Source organism: Phalacrocorax aristotelis, chromosome 19 (genome assembly GCF_949628215.1).
Source record: "Phalacrocorax aristotelis chromosome 19, bGulAri2.1, whole genome shotgun sequence".
NCBI classification, from domain to species: Eukaryota; Metazoa; Chordata; class Aves; order Suliformes; family Phalacrocoracidae; genus Phalacrocorax; species Phalacrocorax aristotelis.
The window spans coordinates 4,514,892-4,535,609 of record NC_134294.1 but is presented as its reverse complement, the minus strand read 5'-3'; the positions used below and the strand labels follow the sequence as shown (position 1 = coordinate 4,535,609).

At 38.7% G+C, this 20,718-nt stretch overlaps 1 protein-coding gene across 2 annotated transcripts in view; it reads left to right on the top strand.

Annotated features, from left to right (window-relative positions):
• The window catches only part of UBE4B (ubiquitination factor E4B), a 40,663-nt gene that overhangs the window by 3,911 nt on the left and 16,034 nt on the right, over positions 1–20,718 (top strand). Inside the window, exons 2-12 of one of the 2 annotated variants that reach the window (XM_075114255.1) lie at positions 2,102–2,288; positions 6,130–6,265; positions 6,812–6,899; positions 9,576–9,720; positions 10,542–10,770; positions 11,232–11,639; positions 12,506–12,619; positions 16,099–16,240; positions 16,755–16,855; positions 18,022–18,136; positions 20,028–20,111. In XM_075114255.1, the coding sequence (XP_074970356.1) occupies positions 2,102–2,288; positions 6,130–6,265; positions 6,812–6,899; positions 9,576–9,720; positions 10,542–10,770; positions 11,232–11,639; positions 12,506–12,619; positions 16,099–16,240; positions 16,755–16,855; positions 18,022–18,136; positions 20,028–20,111 (1,749 nt within the window). The remainder of the gene's footprint in view (positions 1–2,101; positions 2,289–6,129; positions 6,266–6,811; positions 6,900–9,575; positions 9,721–10,541; positions 10,771–11,231; positions 11,640–12,505; positions 12,620–16,098; positions 16,241–16,754; positions 16,856–18,021; positions 18,137–20,027; positions 20,112–20,718) is intronic. The other variant, XM_075114256.1, reaches the window with a different exon arrangement.

Genomic DNA, 20,718 nt, shown 5'->3' with positions numbered 1-20,718 from the left:
CCCTAGTGCTTTAGGTGAAGGAATGCTGAGTGGCAAAAGTGACCTCAATTGTCATCTTGAAACTGGGAGAGGATGAAGAGAAGTTTTGTGCAAACCTTACCTTGTGAGGGATATGACCTTGTTTGGGTGATTAATGTTTGACTGTATTTGAGAATAAATTGATAAATATATTTATTATTATCTATGCCTTCTTCTATTTACATATTTCCTTCCTAACACCAGATTTGGAACTAGCTAGCAAGAATGAATATGAACAGGTGTGGAGAAGTTTCACATCACATTTATTTTTCTTGCATTTTACATAATTAATGTTCATCTCTCTCCCTCAGCCACTTCTGCATATATGGGCTGTTTGTGTGTGTATTTGTATTTTCTTTTTTCCTCTATTTCTCCCTGCCATTCCTTTATCTGAAAAACATGGTTACAGATCAGTTGAATGGTAAGGAAACAGCTTTTAAACCTTTAATTCAACCCCTAATTCAAACAGATTTCAATTCAGCTAGGTTGTTTTACTGATAATATTTTTGGTACAGCTTTGTGAGCTATGAACACTTCCTTTGGATTCAACAATAGGGAAGATGGATATGGGGACGTGTAGCTGACATGTTCTCAGGTATGCCTCTGATGGGTAAAGTAGTTCTGTAGATTTTTCAGATAAATAGGTGAAAAATTAAGATGTAAGTGGAGAAAAATTAAGATACTGTTAAGTAACTTTTTAGAGACCCTAGTACGTACAGCTTCTAGTTATGGCAAAGCTGACAATATATTTACGCAATAACCTCCCCTGTTTTGCTTCACAAGGGGGAGGCAGTAAGACATAGGAGGAATTTATTTTCTAGCTGCCTTCCTTGTTCATGTGGTGACACCTGTCATGGAAGGAGATGTAGTTCCTGACTCTATTTTCCCACAGTTTTTGAAGTCTGATTTAATTTGATCTGTTGTTCTTCCTGTTGGGGTAGGTTTCACAGGCCATTAAATGACTGCAGTGACGTAGCATAGACATTGACTCGACACAAATCTTTTTGTGCACTCCTTCACTTGCTTGGCAGTTCTTTAGGATTATGAACAGAAGTGAAAACTAATACATTGCATGCAATGCTTGAGTATCATAATACAAAGAGGGAATAACATTAATTGCTTGTTTTTGCAGGGAGTGGGCACCCTCAGATATGATACTTTTATTCTATGCTGGGCCTATTTCAAGCCGAAGATGTAAACTTTAGGAACAGATCCTCTGAGGCAGCCTGTGATAATAAATAATTTCTTTTTTTAAAATTATGCTTCAAGTTTCACATGAGTTCTATAAGTTTGTCTATTTCTTTCTCATGTACAATATTAGTGTTATGTGGTCACATACTAGTTTTAATAAATAGGTTCATAACAGTTTTCTGAGGATGGATTTTGAAGGCAGATGCTTCTCTGTGTTACTAGTAACGTGCAAAAATGTTTTTTTAAAATTCTGTGTGGTGGAATGTCTCTCGGTGATGAGAGGATGTTAGTTACCCTTTGTCTTTCCTTCTCAAGATGCTTCTATCCAGCAGATGAGTTGTGTATTTTCAGTGTTGCGGGTCTGTTTCAGATTAACTTGGACAGTGGTGGTCTTTAATGACTTTCAAGTGCATCTTTAGCAGAGGTGTTTTTGCTAGTATCACGTGGTATGACAGTAAGGCAAAGGCCATGTTCAGGTTGTCCCTTTTATCAGATTAATGCAGTTCATTTCATCAAATGGTGAAATAAATGGGGAGGAGCGATACAGGTTTTGAAATTGCCGAGCGGTAAATGCTAAATTGGCCTTACTCTACCATTTGAGGAACAAACACAGTATTCTCCAGCGGAAATGGTTTTCCAGGGCAGCAAATACATACTTAAAATCTAAACATCAAGGATGTTTTAAGTATTGCCACACAGGTCAGAGAATCGGCAGTAAGACTCTGTTCCATTTGGCAGGCTATCAAGTAAAGCTTCTGTACCTGCAGCTTCACAGGAGTGAATACCCCTGCTGTGTAGGAGGGGCAAAGGGCAACCATGGGGGGCAGGGGGGATGTGTATGTGCGTGGAAATCAACTTGTTTATTTGCTGCTATTTTATTTCCCGCGTGCAGATTCGTCGAAGGCGCCTTGCTCGGTTGGCGGGTGGACCATCTTCCCAGCCTACTACGCCCCTTACATCACCCCAGAGAGAGACCCCACCTGGACCACCGGTAGTAGCACCAGCCCCGGGGCCATCCCATAGTCTAGGCCTAAATGTCCATAGCATGACCCCAGCTACCTCTCCAATTGGTGCATCAGGTAGGCTGGTGTGTTAGTGACAAAAATTACTATTGTATGTCTACTGAAAGTTATTATGCAACTGTTTACCTTGAGACCGTGAACACTCTTACTGGTGTTATTTCTGCTGTTACTGAAAGCAATTTTTGGAAAGGAACAATCTAAAATGGTGAATGAAGGTGGTACTTGCTTTCGTTTTCCAAATAATAAATGGCTAGATGCAGTTGTTGCCCAGGTATAAGTAAACTAATAGCGTTTAAAATAATGGTTACTGAAGCTTGAGGTGGTTTATAATACAGTTTAATATTACAGAAAAGAAATGCAATCTGTCAAGGAGACAGGGTAAAAAAACCTTTTTCAGTCTTGCAACACAGTTTATATTGATTCGATTCTAGGTACTTTTTAGCAATCAGTCCCAAGTTCATTTTTGAGCTTTAATTACTAGCATTTGGCACAATTAAAAATAGTAGGCTGTGACTGTGCTTTGTCAATGTAAGAATAAAGTATTTGCTTTCTCCTGTGTACTACTTTGCCAATTTCACTATTTACTGGAGCAAACACAAGTAGGATATTTGCAAATGGCATTTATTTTAGAAGATACAAATAATAGCTGATCTATTAAAATCAGACAAAGGCAGGAAGCATGGGAAGTTGGGAGGGTTGCTCTATCGAGAGGCAAAGACAATAATCTTACATATAATGCCACTTTTGACCTTAAAAAAAAAAGTTCATGTCAAGTTGGCTGTCTTGGAAATCAAAACAAATTAGTGTGTTTTCCAGTACTGTGATCTTTATTGAAAACCAGTTGTTTTGCATGTTGTGTTACTAAGCTAAGAGGTTCACAAAACCAATCTCAAAACAAATATCAAGGTTGTTTTAAACGGGTTTTCAATATGATTTCTAATAATTTGATAGAAATAATATTTTTTCCAATGCGATAAGTGTGCAGAATTCTTTATTTATTTACTTTTTTGCTTTCTGAAATGTTACATTTTTCCCTTTGGCGAGTACAGTAATATACAGGCATAAACCTTGTAATTGCAGTACTGTTCTGAAATACCTAGAAGTGACTCCTTCCTGCTGATTTTGTTGCCCTGTATCCAAAGCAGGACAGAGAAAAGCTATCAAAAGCATTTCCTGAGAAAAGCTCACTGCAGATGGAATTTAACACTGTGTATTGTCCTCATGGTTATAGACAGCAACCCAGAAGCAAAGGTGACTTGTTTTTTTTAAGAACAGCACAGAGTTCGCTTACTGTGTTCACTCAGCCTGTGGTTACATGACTATTTTAATCCATTTTAGGTCTGACTCTTGTGGAAAGGAGTATTTTTCACTGCCTCTCCCTCTGCTGTCCATAGCAACTGTGTGGCGAGGTGAATCATGGACTCAATCCAGGTGAAAACTAACCCAGGAAAAACAAACGGTTAGTTTTCAAATAGATGAGGTCCTGATCCATCTCTCTGCAGAACTGTGTAAAAGATAATGCCAGCAGAGCAGGAGGTGTGGAGACATGCCTGAAGGTAGAAACACTTGTGTATTGGCAGACAGGTTTATCGTGGTTTGAAGTGGTCAGAGAGGAAAGACCTTAGAGTTTTAAGAATTCTTCTCTCTGCACTGGACAGTACCTAACTATACAGACTAGATTGTTTGACCAGAAACAGGAGTTACCTCATCAGTGTAGTGTTTGTTTCCTACAGGGTGTTCATTGGAGCTATTTAATAATGTGGGTCTCTTCTACACCAGGGTAAGAGATATGATTAAATTGGGGAACAGATCAGGGGGGAAAAAAATGTTCACAACTGATTATCTGCTGCATTTATTTAGCATAAATGAAGACTCAGCTAACGCTGTGTGGTTTGCAGTTCCTTTGAGCAATAAACCAAAATGACTGCAGAGGATTTTAATTCATTTGGACACACAGAGAGCACTCCCAGTAGAACAGTGTCCTTGTAAGCATCCATTTTAATAAGAAGTTGCGTGTCATGGTGAGATCAGACTTGCACATCAGTTTCATGGAAAATATGGTCATTATTTTGTACGTATTTTGAAAATATTTTGGAGAGCCTAAAACCAATGTGTCCCTGCAGCCACACGTACTGGGTGTGTGGTCCTCGTAATTTTTGCACGTCTCTGTGTGCTGTTGCGTTTCCATCCCCCCCCCCCCCCCCCCCCCCAAAGGAAAACTAGAACTTTGTCTGTCAGGTATTTTACTGTATACCTTATCCAGCAAAGTACAGATGCAAGTAAATTCTGGAAGATTTGTTGTGAAAAGGTGGTAGGTAGAACGGTTTGTTTGAAGAGGCCTGTTAATGAGTACTTTTCTGAATATCAGTGGAAATTAATTTCACTTCACACATCTTTTCCGCTTCTTTATTTGAAGATCTGAGTGTTTGCTGGATACTGACTAATATCCAGCCTAACATAAGGAGTTAAATATAAATTATTTTTATACCCAGGGAAGTAAAACAGGCGTTTCAAAGTGGTAAAAACATATTTTCCTAGTTCCCATGCTGAATATCCAGTTGTTCTTCAGCAAACTGTCTTCTAAATAGGATTTTCTGCTTTCTGCAGTGTGTTGTTTCCTGTAAAATGACTGTTTCAAGACCTGGAAAAGCTTTGGGAAGGGTGCTCAAAAAACCAGCTTGTGTCAAAGAGCATAATCCTGATTTGTTCTGTTTTGCTGCCCCCGCTGTTAACTTCAGAATAAATTGCTGCCGTAAACGCAGGACAAGCTTGCACTTTTCAGTAGTAACACTGAAACACCGCTGGAATTTAAAAAGGTTGTCAATCTGGTTTTACACTTCTCACCTGAAACCTAATACTGTTTGGGGAATGTCTTGTGAACTGCAGGCGAAAGAACGCAAAAGATTGAAGTTCACTGCTGCTTTCTTTTGAAACAGACAGAAAACAATACCTTTTTTCCTACTCCTTCAAGGCGTCTGTTTACTGACATGCAAATACCTGGTATTGATAAAACTACAGTTGCAGCTTGCAATTAACACTACTGTATTAAAAATCATGACTTCAAACAGTGCCTCTAGGCACAAATTTTAGGAATAGGCTGCACTTAAGAGCCCTCTCCATTTAGATGTCTGTAGTACTCATTCAACTTCCATTGCTTTGACTACAAGGCTTTGTCTGGATTATTTGGGACCATGCATGTAACCTTCCTCCTTCGTGCTAGTATCTAACATTTCTCTGAAGAAGTCTTCATTGCAAAGTGAATCTGTCTGGTCATATCCTGCCGCTCATTAGCCATGCTCCAAAGCCATTGTATTGCCTTCCATTTGCTGGTGTTGCACTTAGTGCATGTTGTTAGGACTTCGTGGATACTGATTTTATTGCTGTGGAGAAGGAAAAGTACTGGAAATTTCCCAGTAATTCTGGGAGGTTTTGTGGGACGACTGTCAGAATTCAGATTAGTTTTGTCCTGTATCATTGCCCAGGGTAACTCCATTGTAATGACCCAGCGTGAAGTCCTGTTCTGGTAGGACTGACTTTAGAGGGGCTTTAACAAAGTCTTAAGGTAGCATACAGAGCAATCTTACAAGACATCAGTTAGCTAGTGCCTTTTTTTTTTTTTTAATGGGAGTGAATCTCTGAGCACCAAGTGGATGCAAATTTAGTTTTGGTTTCTGTGTTGTAATGGAGGTAAGTATGTAATGGAGGTATGCTGCAAGGGGAGGTAGGCAATGTGATTACCTGTAGTCAAATGTGAATATTAGCATTTATTTCCTAATGCATTACTAAGAATGCTTCAGAGCTGGATTGAAAAACAGCATTTACTTTCCTGTTCCATCAAATAATTGTGTAGTGATTTCTCATGTCTGTAGTAGTAATTTTGATGGTGCCTTTTCTCTAGGAGTAGCCCACCGAAGCCAGAGCAGCGAAGGAGTGAGTTCACTCAGCAGTTCTCCATCTAACAGCCTTGAAACACAATCTCAGTCTCTCTCTCGGTCTCAAAGCATGGATATTGATAGTGTCTCCTGTGAGAAAAGGTAAAAAATGCAGCTGATACAAGCCGGCAAATATTGCGCAATGCTAGTCATCAAAACCACTTCCGCAGGAAAATATTCTGCCATTTCTCACTTCCAGCCATGTTAATGCGATAGGGTTAAATGCTTAAAAATGACAGACTATTTAGACCACTGTAATACTTTTTCTAGTCTTGTTTTAATGGGAATTCCTGTCCTAAAGTGGTAAAAGACAAAGCATTATCTTAGAGATTAAGTGATGAGCATGTCTCATGGGGATAATTCATCTACTCTATTTGAAAAAGAAGAGGTTATGGGATGTGATAGCTGTGTAGTTTGTATTGCCTGCTGAAGAAGTTTAGTATTGTTTCTTGAATTCAAAATAAATGTAGTAAGAGAAGCATTTATCAACTAGAGATTTTAATTGCTCTTTGTGCATGTGGCTGTTCCTGTTGCATTGGTTTTTCTCTGCTGCTTCTACTTCAGTGACACTCCTTCAGTCAGCATCTGGCAGAGGACTGTCTGTGGCTTTCTGCAAGTTAATGGGCTTCTTCTTATTTCCACTTACAGTATGTCCCAGGTAGATGTGGATTCAGGAATTGAAAACATGGAGGTCGATGAGAATGATCGCAGAGAGAAAAGGAGTCTGACAGATAAGGTTAGTCTGTTTTACGTTGGCTCTTCTCTTCCAGACTACATATATACATTATTGTAACATCGAGCTTCCGGATTTAGTGGGAGGACTTGTTCAGATTATACAATTTGGAGTTAACAGCTCTGTTTGCTTTTCAGTGTAATGCATGCTTCTGTTACCTGAATTATTATTTTATGAAGATTTTACCTCAGACTTTGCTTGTATTGTTGTGCTTTCGCTCACTGATGTAGCCTTACGTGGCTGCGGATCTGCAGTCTGTAATATTCCTGGGGCTTGCCTTGCATTCCCTTCTTTCTCAAAAGGGACAACATTGTTTTTTGGAGAAATTTCTGTACTAGAAATGTGTGGTAAGTGTTCCAAATGATGGACTAGAAGCAGGAACAAAGGATTTAGGATGGTGGAGTGATGCAAAATTTTGGCTTGCAGTGAGTTCAGTTATATCCATATTTTGAATACGTGCTCCCGAGAGGATGGAACTAGCCCTCAGATGTAATCTGTGAACATTTCTTCACTGTGTTTCCTCATAAAAATTTTTGGGAAGGAAAAAAGTCAGAACTTCCAATATCAAAGCTGTATTTTGATTGTCTCGAATTGGTTTGTGAATGATATTTGAAAACTCTGAAGAAAATGTGACCCATTAATGTCCACGTCTATTTTTTTAATATGCAGTAGGCCTGAAGAAATATCTTCAGAAGCATCTTAAAAATATTGTTGCAGCTTATTTGTGTAGCATTTAGAGGTCTGCTAACAAAGTACTGCTTTAAATGCTATGTATGCTGAAGTAATGCTATGTAATAAGATTTCCTTAATGATATTAAAAGAAAATAAATTAGAATATTTAGCTACCAAGGTTTGGACAGGTGGTAGAACCCTTTAAAGTAGAAAAAGAAAACAAGCAAATACAAAGCTCTAATTCACTCCTAAAATTGTCGTCTTTGTCATCTGATTTTAAGGCCCATGTGAAATAAAGCCATAAAGAAATGGGACATAAGTGTAGTGGAGAGGAGTTTCTACAACAATTCTTGCAGTGCTCATTAGATGTCTTTGTTTATTCCTGCACTGTCAGTAATAAGGTCAGTTGGTAAAAGCCTGGCTTAAAGCCATGTAGCAATAACACTGCCGCAGAATCCTTCCCGGTCAATTCCTAGCTGCGAATCAAGCAATCGGACAGCTTGCGTTGTGCTACTGTGAAATAAATAGCTTGCAATCAAGGACAATCCTGAGGGTGGGGGGGAGCCATGGGAGGTAAAATAAAGCTTTGCAAACTTGGTTCAATTCCTCTTACTCATTTGGAAACACCAAAAAGTTAAGTAGATAGGAGACACCATAGTCCTCACTTGCGAACAAAAAATTTTCTTGCCTGATTATCTGCATACGAAATGATGTCAACAATAAAGCCTTCTTTGCAGAAATAGGCAGGAGAAATAGAAATATTTGAAAACAGTAGAATATTAGTAGAGTGATTAAGTCATGTATTAATGTTCCAGAACTTATTGCTTATTAAATAGTTGGAGGGAAAGCTTGTGAAAAGCGTGCAGTGCTGGTAGGTGCTGGAAATCTCTGATAAATCTAGGCTTACCTGGTGGCCATTATGTGGTCTCAAATTTAAAGGAAAATGGGGAGCTTTTTAATGGCAGCCTTGGTTTTTCCAGTCTTCATTTTCCTCTTCCCTATTGACTTCTTTCTAAAAGAAGAGAGTATTACTCTCTCAAGAAGTATGATACATAACAATACAAAGTGCGCTTGTCAAATACCAGGTTGGTTTGTTTATTGTCTAGGAAATATCTACAACTCTTGCAGGAGATCTCTTGCAGGAAAATAGCCTCAAAGCTAAAAGTTTTCCATCTTCGACATTCTATGCAGCTGAATTGTCTGTTTTGTGTATTATGTTGCTTTTTCAGCATTGGTAGAAGAGTGTGTGCGGGGGACGGGGGTTATATTGCTGGCTTGTCATGTATGTTTTGGAAATGTTTTAAATGCTACCTCTCCTCACATTGCAGGGATAATGACTTGAGTTTTATTTCTTTCCATTCCACCATTTTTTTTAGGTGCAAACTCAAAGCTGCCTTAGGATTGCAAGAACCCTCCCGTTTAACCTTTGTAGCCACTATATATGGTAGCATTCTTTTTAGAGAAACTAGTTTTTCATGTTGAGCACAGTTTACATTGTGTTCCTTTTTTGGAAGAAAGGGAAGTGAGGCGAATTCTTGAATCATTTGTTGTGTCCTGACTTCATTCAAGTGAAAGATGTCTTTATCTTGGGCAAAGATTTGAAAGCAGGAAAGACTTAGGGAAGCCCGCTGCTTCCTGTGCTTTCATTTTCACAAACTCTTAAAATACCTGTGCAGAATGAACATTTGAATCCCCAATTAATTCCTGAAAGGAGAAATCATAGGTATCTTGGTTAAATTTCTCTTATTATACTGTTTTTGAACATGTTTTGGGAATTTGCTTCCTACTAGATTTGTGTATATCTGCTACATCTTTTCTGCATCCCTTTTGTGTTTCTTCAGGATTTTTTCCAAATACATTTTGACAAATATATCTGTATTCCATCATAAGTATACAAGATCTGCCAGTAAGAGTTAGTCTGAAGCCATCTTCTTTAAGACCACCTGCATCTGATCAAATTATGGATTGATTTTTTTTTTTTTTATTTTTTACCCTGCCCTAACCAAGGAACCTCTGTCTGGGTCTGAAGTATCTGAGGAACAAGCTTTACAGCTGGTCTGTAAGATCTTCAGAGTCTCTTGGAAGGACCGAGACAGAGATGTTATCTTCCTGAATTCACTTTCTGCCCAGTTTAAGCAGAACCCAAAGGAAGGTAGGTCTCTGAACTGTTGTCATTGCTAGGGCTTGTTTCAGTTGAAGGGCGTGTTCCCTACTCTTTCGCTTTTTGTCCCTCTTTGCTACAATGCCAGAGCCACCTGGTTGTGGTCTTTGCTTGATTTCAACATGTGCTATCAGCAGGTGTAGCAGGAAATAGAATCCCCAAAAAAGGAACATGGGACCGATTGGTTGTAGCTCCCATGTAGTCAGTTCCTACGCTCTTGTTGGTTATGCTTTCTGTTGTCAAACTAGTGTGCTGATATTACAGTGTTGCTGGATTTGTTTTTTTTCCCCCCGAAACCTTTTACTGACTTAATGGGTTGTCTTGCATCATGATAGACATTTAGCAGATAATTTGATAAGCTAAGGATTGCTGATTATTTTATAAAACGAATTATATTTTATTTATCAGCTGTAAGATATGACCAAATTAAAAACAGTTATTTTATGTGTGGGCGTATGTGGAGTGGAGTGTGTGTGTCCACATATTTGGGTTTTTTCACTTTCTTTATGACACAACTTGCCCAACTCAATAGCAGGGTGGGAAAATATGAGAGGGACAGACAAGGCAACTTTAATAATCAGCAATAATATTGTCATCTATGGTCCTTTATTTACTTTCAATAAAATTTATATTTGTGTAATTTCAGAACCTAATTAATATAGACAGTGATAGTTACAAGTATCAGTTTATTGTTTTTGCCAAACCCAGCCCTTAATTCACAGAAGTAAATTACTGTCCTTTTTAGTTGAAATCTCTGATAACGTTTGCATCTCTGACTAATGTGAGGATACTAACTCTTCTATCCTTAACAGTGTTTTCAGATTTTAAGGACTTGATCGGGCAGATTTTGATGGAAGTGCTGATGATGTCCACCCAGTCAAGGGATGAAAACCCATTTGCTAGCCTGACAGCTACATCGCAACCAATTGCTGCAGCTGCCCGGTCTCCGGACAGAAGTCTGATTTTAAACATGGGCTCTAACCCAGGAAGCAGCCCTATGTTCTGTAATGTGGGCTCCTTTGGTTCCAGTTCGTTATCCAGGTGACTTCTGATTATAACTGAACGCTGATTTCACTTGAATATTGATTGGTAGACTAGAAGAGAGAAGGGGGCGTAGAAATGTCCCAAGAGCAATAAATATAATAGGTTTTTAAAGTTCTTTACTCTTTTTCACATGAATGTCCTTCCATGTCACCATTTTTGATTACATTGGCATGGCTAGAAGTGTTTGATGGTTAAAGCCATGTAGCTGGTTCCTTCTGAGAAGTATCCCTAACTTGCATTAGTGAAGGCTACAGTTCTTAACTTAAATGTGTGTAGATTGTGACGTAGCTATAGTCAACATTAGTAAAAAGTAATAATGTGTGTGAGCTGCAGGATTGTTGCTGAAGAGTCATCAGAAGGGCAAGAGCTTCTCCTGCTGATTTTATCTTTTTCACCCATTTTCTGCATAACCTAAATTGTTGCTTTTTTTTTTCCTTTTTCCCCCGTAACTGGTTTAGTCTCTATGGGACTAGTCCAGCTCCTACTACCAATGTCACAAGCTATGTACCAATGACTGGTTCATCTCTTACCCCACCAGCCAGTTCAGTCGCCACTACATCTGTGCCTTGCATTACTGTCAGCTCTCACCTCACAGCAACAAGCCCTTCTTGGACACAGCCTTCCTCCCCGAGGTACCGGCCATACACTGTTGCCCATTCTGGAGGCTTTTCAGCTTCTTCCATCCCACGTTCTTTGAGTATTTCCATCCCATCTAGCTCACCAAATCCTCCAGCCATGGCTACTAGCCCTCCAGCCATGCCAGTCATCACATCCAGGCAGAGGCCCACAACAATGGGTCCACCTTTGTTTACTGCTTCACCCACCTTGCGCAGGCGTTCTTCTTTACCGAACAGGATTCCTTCTAGGTATTTCACAAGACCAAAAAAGTGTGTTTAATGTGTGCTGTGCAGGGTGTGGCATAACAGTGCAATTTGGGAGAACTTAACATTTGTGCTGAGCTCACCCTACTTACCCTGAGTTGATTTCTGCATTTTGATTTGTGCTAATACATTGACTTGCTAACAAGCCATCTTTGCTGAAAAATTAAACCTTCTGCGAGCATTTGAGGTGTAATGTAATTACTTTAAAGGTAGCAATATTGTTTTAATTTCCTTCTCTTATTACATAGATTCAACTGATCTTTTTGTTCAGTTGCTACTGCTGGATAGTAAACCAAACAGACCTCCTGCTTTGAAATCAGGTTTCTCAGTAGGGCTTTAGTAGGTTTGTTGAAGGCTGTTACTTGCTGGACTGTGTTAGATTTGATTCCCTGGTGCATAGATTTAAATTACAGATGAGCCTATTTCAGTATGCCAGGCCAAGTGCTACTGCATTTTCTCTGTTGGCTGCTCCTGGAATCCCCAGGCCCTGCAGCAGGGAGAAACGAGCGTGCAAGGTTTTGAGACCGTTGCTTTAAAGTTCAGTAGCTTAGGATTGTAATACCTATTATTTAGTCATGTCTAAACATTCCCACTTCAGCCATAATTTTTAGTAGTTCTTCAAAATTATTTTTAAATTTTTGGTTTGTGAACGTGTGGTGTTTTGATAAGTGAATAACTTGCAGGAGTGCACCAGAGCATGTTAGTATAGTCTTGGTTTTACTAACATGGAGTTGTCCGTTGTCTGCATGTTTAGAGATGATGGTTTTGGCAGGCTTACAAAGAAAAGCTGCCATTTACTTTTTCTTTTGGCTTAAAAGATCTGATGGCCTTTTTCATTTTTGTTGTGGTAGTATATACGACAACCCTTTCTCCCTCCTCCTTCTTGCCGTTTCTGATGTATCTGAGGACAGTAGTGATGAAGAAAATGAAGATGATGATTTTTCTTGTGTCCAGTTTGGGTCCAGGTATTGGAGAAAGAGAATGTAACCTGCATGTTTGGTTGCTTAGGAACTAACAGCCTGTGTAGTGTCAAGTGTTCTTCAAAGTAACTTGGGAAATGACTAAAGCCAAGGAGATGACTTGAATGTGTTTTTAAGAAGGTGTATAAACATGTATAACAAACGCTAGTTAGTCTGCTCTTTTTTGAAGAGATGACTAAGATAAAGTAGATGTTAATCATAATGCCTTTTAGGTTTAATGAGCATGGTTTCTGAAACCATGTTAGAGTGGAACTCCTCATTGACTATATGAGTAGAACGAATAGTATTCACCCATGGCTGTTATTTAAAAACCGGTGGTATATCATGTGCATGTTTTTCTATCAAAAACTGCAAAACAAGGACAAAGGTTAACATGTACAAAAAGATAAGTGGCACATAGCCAGCTGGTGCAAACAGTATGACTTTGTTGAAGATTCGTTGCCGCTTGGCAGCTGCGGATCACTCCTGTAGCCTGTAAAGAAAATACTCCTGAAAGTTTAAACTGGTCCTTTGACGTGGTAAGTAGTAGAGGCTGATGTAGTTGGAACAGCCAGGAATGGAGGGGGGAGAGCAGAATATTTTACTGCAAAACAAACACTTAGCAGTTGTATAGCAAAGGCCTTTTATTTCTGTGACATTAATGCATGTGAAAAAAAAAACAAGAGTTGATATTAGTTCTGTTTGGAAGCTAGCCAGACAGCTGTGCAAAAAAACTGCAGAACACTAGATATGCCAAGGAAAAAAAGTTTTTGGAAATGTAAATGTGGGGTAGGATCTTCCTTAGTTTTACGTTCTGTTGCAGAATAGTGCCGCAATGTCTTGGCTGATACAGAAATGTTTTCCTATCAGGACTGAGGTTTTGGTGTGAAAAATGAGCAGCCCTCCTACAAAACTGTTCGTAATATCCAAGTGATTTGTATACTTTAGTAGTCTGCTGGCAAAAACGATTCATTTCTTTCTTTTCCCGTTAAAACTTAACATTCATCAGCTTCATCACGTGCACCAAAATTCCCAAAGAAATGCCCTATTCTTCCATATCAACCCAAACTGGAGAAAGGAATAAATGTTTTATGTAAACCCCATGTATTTTAGGAAGACTTTTCTGAAAAATACTACTTCTGTAGTCTTACTAGTATCCCGAACGCTTTCAGTGAGCATTCAGACCCCTGATTATGATTGATAGTAATTCTGAGGTGGCCTTTGGCTGCCCACATAGCCCAGTAGAGCCAGCTGCAATTTACAAATGTATAAGGGAAACAAGATGAGAGTTTAAGGCTTACATGCATGTTGAACAACTGGGAGGAAAAGAGTTTCAGTAAGAATTTCAGTCCCCTTTGAAGTATTTTAGTTACAGCAAAAGTCAGGGGAAATTTAATTCCTTGAGCCTTCTAAAACTAAGCTAGGTCTCGACTTCAAGGAAGCACCTTGGGATGTCAGGGAATGCCCCAAAAGACTTGGGGTGACATTGTCTGTTTTCCCCCATTATCTTTCCTGTCTGTGATAGTTCCCGTGGCATGTTGGGACACTACTGCTGAAGTCAGACTGGTAACTAGAAGACCTTCCAATAGCATCTCCTCTATTTCAGTCTAATTTCAGGAGGGTGAACTTGATAACGCAGGTTTAGGGTTTCTTTTTGTATGTGGAATTTAGAATGATTTTGCCCCACTGGTTTGTTTAGTTCTTATGCTGTTGGCAATTTAATCCCAACGTTGGAATGAGTTGCAAAGGCGATGTTAAGGACTTCTGAGGCTACTATGCTTCTGGAGTCTTAGTTTGTAAATTATATCCTGGCATTCTGCAGACAGCAGTAAGATGTAAGTTAAATTATAAACACAATGACTGTACAATTATGAAAAAACTTGCGTTCTGAAAATACCAAGGCATTCAATATGTGTGTGAAGCATGTGTGAGAGCTTTGCATCAGAAAAATTTCAATTACTGCTGCAGTGAAATCGTTAAAAGAATGACTAACTATAGAAGTAGTATTTCTTAATATAAATTGATGTTCTTAAGGGTAATTTTTAAACTGAATGTGAGAAGTCAAGAGGCTTAAAAGAGACTATAGAAAAGACAATATGTATGATTTCATGGTTACTGAGTATATTTTGAGAGCTACATTTTACATGGATTAGTTTTAATTGAATAACTGAAAAGAAATTCTGCAAAAAAGAAAATTCTTCTATTACAAGTGAAGTTTCTCAATATACTGAGCCACCAGATGCTTAGCAGTAATAACCTTTCCCTGATTTATTGGTTGGACTGTAAAGCTTGGGCAATAGATTTGTATATCTCGATTATTTTACAGTTTAAAGGAAATTCCAGTTATGACAGTTTGTAGTTTTAAACACATTTTTAAAAAGCTGCATTTAAGGGAACAAATACTCTTTATTTTCCAGTGGAAGATCTGGGGCATATTAATTGGTCTTCATTTAAACCTACCCTGACTGTACACAGACTTTTCTTTGAGGAATAGCAGTAGACCACCATGTAACTGCTATTTTTTTAATTCCATGTACATAAAGTGAATATATCTTGTCTTAATTCCCTCTGTAAAATGAGGATTTTGCTTTTAATTAGCTTTGCCAAGCTGTTGCATAGAGAAGAATTCTGTTGAGATAACAAGTCTGAGATTGAGAGTTGTGGGGTTTGTTCTCACTTATGTATTTAATTTCTGTCTTGTCTGAAGCATGGGTTTGTTTTTGTGGATGTAGCTTTCATGTTTACAGTATCAGTCTTGCCCGCCCCCCCCCCCCCCCCCCAGCTATGCTACTTACTGAAATGGCATGGTTTACTGTATAGGGAATTGAACTGAGTTGAAATTAAATGATATTTAATGTGGAAATTTTAAAAGGAACAGTTGCTTTGATATATTGCTTCCCGTTTTGTTTATTCTCCTTCCTTAGAAGAGAAAGTGATTGTCTGTAGCCCTGTCTATGAGCTAAGGCCTTGTCTCTGCAGTGGGGGGACCCTACCTTCCGTGGGTTGGCTAGTGTTAACAGAGTTGGTGAAATTTCTACCATTTGGAATCCTGCATACAGAGGTTGTGCAGGAGCTGCAGAGGTTGCATCACGGCATGGAAGTGTTGGGATGTCCTGAACATCCGAACAGTTTTGATGTCAGGTACAACTCAAAGGCTCTTCATTTTCAGTGTTGCCATGGGAGAAAACACGAGTTTTTGCTTCCCATTAAAGTCATGCACCTTTTTGCTGTCTTTCAGATACTTATTCAGTTAATGATTGATTCATCAGTCATGTTACAGTGCAGCTGGACTTTCAGAGTTGGACAAGCTGTTAAATGGAGAGCTTTTCATAGATCTCAAACGATCCTAATTGTTGAGCCGTGTGTGTGATGGCAATGGAATCCTCAGAAAATTGACAGAGGAAGTCAAGAGCTCGTGAATTTGGTTGTGCGGAAGTGAAGAACCGTACCTAATGTGTTGTTTCTTCTTTTTGTGTGTTTTAAAGTATGGGAGGCTCTGGCAGCTCAAGTGTTTCCGATTCCTGCAGTGACCACTTCACCATTGAAAATTGTAAGGAGACAGAGATGCTGAACTACCTCATTGAGTGTTTTGACAGAGTTGGAATAGAGGAGAGAAAAGCACCAAAGGTATATTTTCAGATGAGTGAAGTTGTATCAGTGCTGTCACAGACAGCCCTCTTACTGTGTAGTGGGGAGAATTGGTGGAAATTGGATAGTTCTTTCTTGATGGCTTTGTTGTACAAATAGATTTATAGAATTTATAAGGTCCCTTTGACTCTTATTAATTCATCATACTTAGATCACGTATGTGTTTTGCATCTCTAAAATAAGCACTGTGTTAGAAACGCTCCTTCCCCTTTTGATCTGCTGTGTTTTATCCAAGTTTATTCCATGTAAAACGTACTTTTGTGAGACCAGCTCCCTGTCAGCATTCTATATTGTGCTTTAAGCTTTTGCTGTTGGGGAAGAGAACAAACAACACTTCTTACATATAATCTTGAAAGGCTTTTAGATGGAGTAGTGCTAATCTTAGTTCGCATATTACGGTCATACTGCATGAATAAAGAAATTAATCGTATTTCCTGTCTGTTCTGTCTCTGAATACTTTTAGTTTGTATTAAAATAAAATTATTTTTATCAGATGTGTAGCCAGCCAACAGTTAGCCAGTTACTGAGCAACATCCGATCACAGTGCATTTCACATGCTGCTTTGGTGCTACAGGGATCCTTAACACAACCAAGGTAAATGCAGCTGGTGCTAGTCATGAAAGTTAGATTTTGTTCTGGGACTTTTTTTTTCTTCTGACGATTAGATAAGAAAACTCAGATCAGTTGTTGGAGCATGATACGCTTATGTGCGAGAGGAATAGTTTACTGGTTTACCATTGGAGTCTATTGCTCCCACTGGTACGTTGGTGGAGGGTATTTTAACTGTTTTCTAACTGTGTTTGGGCAAAATCATCCAGGTTGATCTGAACAGTTTAAGGGGGGGATCCAAGTTAACCAGGCTGTTTCCTGCCTTATCTCACATAAACTGTTTAACTTGCAGACTTTTGGGGCACTGCTGTGAAAGTCAGTAACTGGTAGAGCTGCGTCTGAGAAAGTCTTACCAAAATGTGTAACAAAAACCACTAAAGTGGCGTAGCACTTGTTTATTTCAGACAGTTTATCACAACAGATTTGGTAATGTGAATCTGTGTGTAGATACCCCACACTCAATCAGGACTCTGAGATACCACAAGCAGTTGTTTCAACACCAGTAGTTTAACTATCAGTCTGTTTAGTTGGAACAGTGAAAATGTTTTTAAAATAGGGTATGTGTCTCTTGCTAAAATCTGTCATTTTGTATTTGTCTTTCCAAACAGTATTTCTATAACCTTTAAAGGTGCACCAGTTCTCCACTGTGCTGTGAGATGAGTTTTGTCATTACGTGAAGCAATGCTGATGTTAGAATACGTTTTATATACCTAATAAGGAAAAAAGGATACTTTTTCCAAAATCCCAGGGAGCAGTTAAACGTAATGACTGTATTAATTCGGAAAAGACTAGTGTTCTTAATCTGGAAAAACAAACATAAAAAAATTTTGTTCCTTTACTAGTTGAGCTTAACAAAGGGTCTTTTCATTAGAGGGGAGTAGAAAGGAGAACCAATTACTGCGCAGAAGCTGTTATTTTCTTCCGGCCTCATTAAACTAAAGTGTGATTTTGGCAGCAGCATCTGTTTCAGAATAACCTTTCCACAGTAGCTTGAAAAGACAAGGTTAGTTACTTCTGGAAGGAGTAGGTGTGTCTCCGTGTCGATAATCTGCTTTTGGGCACATCCTTAGGTGTGATTACTCTGACGTTTTTGCAAATACTACTGCAAATAATCAGTAGTTTGGGATTTTATTTTTTTTATACAAATAAAGGTCATTGCAGCAGCAGTCTTTGCTGGTACCATATATGCTGTGTAGGAATCTCCCGTTTGGCTTCATCCAAGAATTGGTGAGAACAACTTATCAGGATGAAGAGGTGTTCAAACAGGTAAGGCATACGTAAAAATAAATAATTATATCATACACTTATACTGTTTGCAGTATCCAAGAGAGTGGGTTTCCAGGGTTTTAGTCTGCATCTCAGAGACTTATGCCTGTTACTTCAGGGACTAGCAACCTCTTAAACACTTGGAGTTTGTTTTTGTTTGTTTTTAACTCACTTAGCATTTTGTGACAAAGACTGACTTTCGTTATTTGCTGGTTCTAATTATGGAAAGTGCATTTGTTAGTAAGTAGGGAACATTTATGTAATGTTGAAGCGAACTACTCAGAGTATGAAGGCGTATGTTACAGGATTGATGTTGGGTTTTCATCCTTCTGTGCTTCGGTACAAAATATCCTAAAAATATATGTGCGAGACAGTGATCTTCTGTAATCGTACTCAGAAAGTTGTGTTTTTTCTATCTTGCAATTTTTACCCTTCTTTGCAACTTAAATAGTTTGCATCTAAGGTGCTGAGAGCATTTCACAAATCCTAGTCCATTATGCCTTCCTGTTTTACAGAGGTGACTGAGAAACATTAGATGGTGTGTTCTGTGTGTCAGAGGAGTTCATGAGATGATGACAAGTTGGAACTGGTGGGCCTAGTAATGAAGACACAAAAGTAGCAAACAACTTTAGCCCATATGATGTTAGCGGATCAGTGAGGTTGTAATTGTCTCTAGTGCTCCTGTAGTATTATGTGACTTAGCTGCAAAAAAGGGGCCTTCAGAACGGTGTTTGATCCTTCCCATTTTGAAAAAAAAATGGCATTAGCTAGTTTTTATGTTCAGTGCAAGTACCTTTTAATATTTTATCTCTCTGGACACCTTTTAGTACGGGTTCATGCAGTTGAAAGGACATTAAAACTGTCAGAAAGTGGTTACAAAAAGTGTTAAAGGTCAGCTACCCTGGAGAAAACAACCATTCCTCTAGCTGAAGCAGACAACAACCACTTTAGGCCTTTTCTGTAATATGATTTAATATTTTTTGTCTCTTCATAGAAGCAACACAATATACTTTGATTTAAAACTCAGTGGGGCCTCTTGTTATTGTTGCAAAATGACGAAGTTTATTTTGTGAGGGTATAGTTGTCAGATTTGGACTTACTAATTGGGTATAATTACTTTTGGTTAATAAGTTCCTGTCACGTCACTTCCTCTTTTATAACAATCCTTGACTGCTGCTTATTATCTTTAGCCTTACCAGTTACAACTTCCCAGCACAAAACCAACTTGCTTACATGACATGCAAAATTAAAGCTACATTATTACCCCAAGCGTGTAGGCAAATAAATTATTACCCATTTGGACAACGAAGTTGTTGGAAACCTCTGCAGCACTTGTGCTCTCATGTGTGTTATAATAGACGTGCTTGCACACATGCATATACAGTATCTGCAGCCATCCTGTGTGAAACGTGTGCGTGCTTCCCCACGTGGGTTCCATGTGCCGAGAACTCGGTGGAGCACCGCCTGATTCTTGTCAGTGTGCTGACATCACTGTTTGTCAGCTTCGGCTTGTATCTGTTAGCTTTGGGTCCAAATCTAGGTGTATGTGTCTCTGGGATTATTTGGTTTGCAAAGTAAAGGTTTGGGAGCAGGTTAGAATGTGATCAGGAAAAATATGTGCAAGCGCTTGGAAAGGAGTGTTTATGGGTAAGGCGTCATGCTCATGCATCAAGTCAATACATCGCTTTATATCAAGCAAGTTTGGTTTTTAGCTTTGAATACTGCCTTAAGCATTCAGGCTTAACTCATTCAAATGTAAAGAAAATATCTGCATTTTTCTTTTGTGTAACTTGCAGTATGTGAAGAAAGAACACACATTTCATGCTGCGTACAGCACTGGTGTTGTTTGCTTCCCATTCTTGAATAAAGTAATCTACTTCTGTTTTTACAGATCTTTATTCCCATCTTACAAGGCCTGGCTGTAGCTTCCAAAGAGTGCTCCCTTGATAGTGACAATTTTAAATACCCCCTTATGGTAAGGAGCGTTCATTTCCAGAAGCAGGTTCTTTATGGTTACTGGTAACTTACGCAGATTCTATACAAGATTCAACATTCTGGGGCTTTCTTTGATTTGCGCAGTATTATTAAACGCTATGTTTGAAGCCTCATGTGGTATGACATCTGTAAAAGACCATTAAAAATCCAGTAGAATCTGAGGCGAATAATATCTTAAGCTTAATGTACAGAATTTGTATACTGGGCTAATAAAAATTTTATATGTATTGCTTTATGTAAGATTCATAAAACGTATGGTTTTAGTAATGCATACTAGTTATAACACTGTGGATGGTTATAAAATCCTGCTAAGCTCCTCCCAATTTAAGTCTGGGAAATAAGGCCTAATATACATACCAATGTTTGTTTGGACTCACTTTTGTATGTGGGAAACCAAAACCTATTGCATTAAACGCAAAATTATTTGCATTGGTGACTAGTTACTGTAGGAAAATGTCATAATGTTCCCTGGCTGAGAAGCTGGGGGTTTTATTTTTATTTTTTTTTAAACTACATACTTCAGTCCCTAGATTTACTTCCCTCCTACTGCTTTTATTGACAAAACAAAAAAGTCTTCTGAAAGGCAC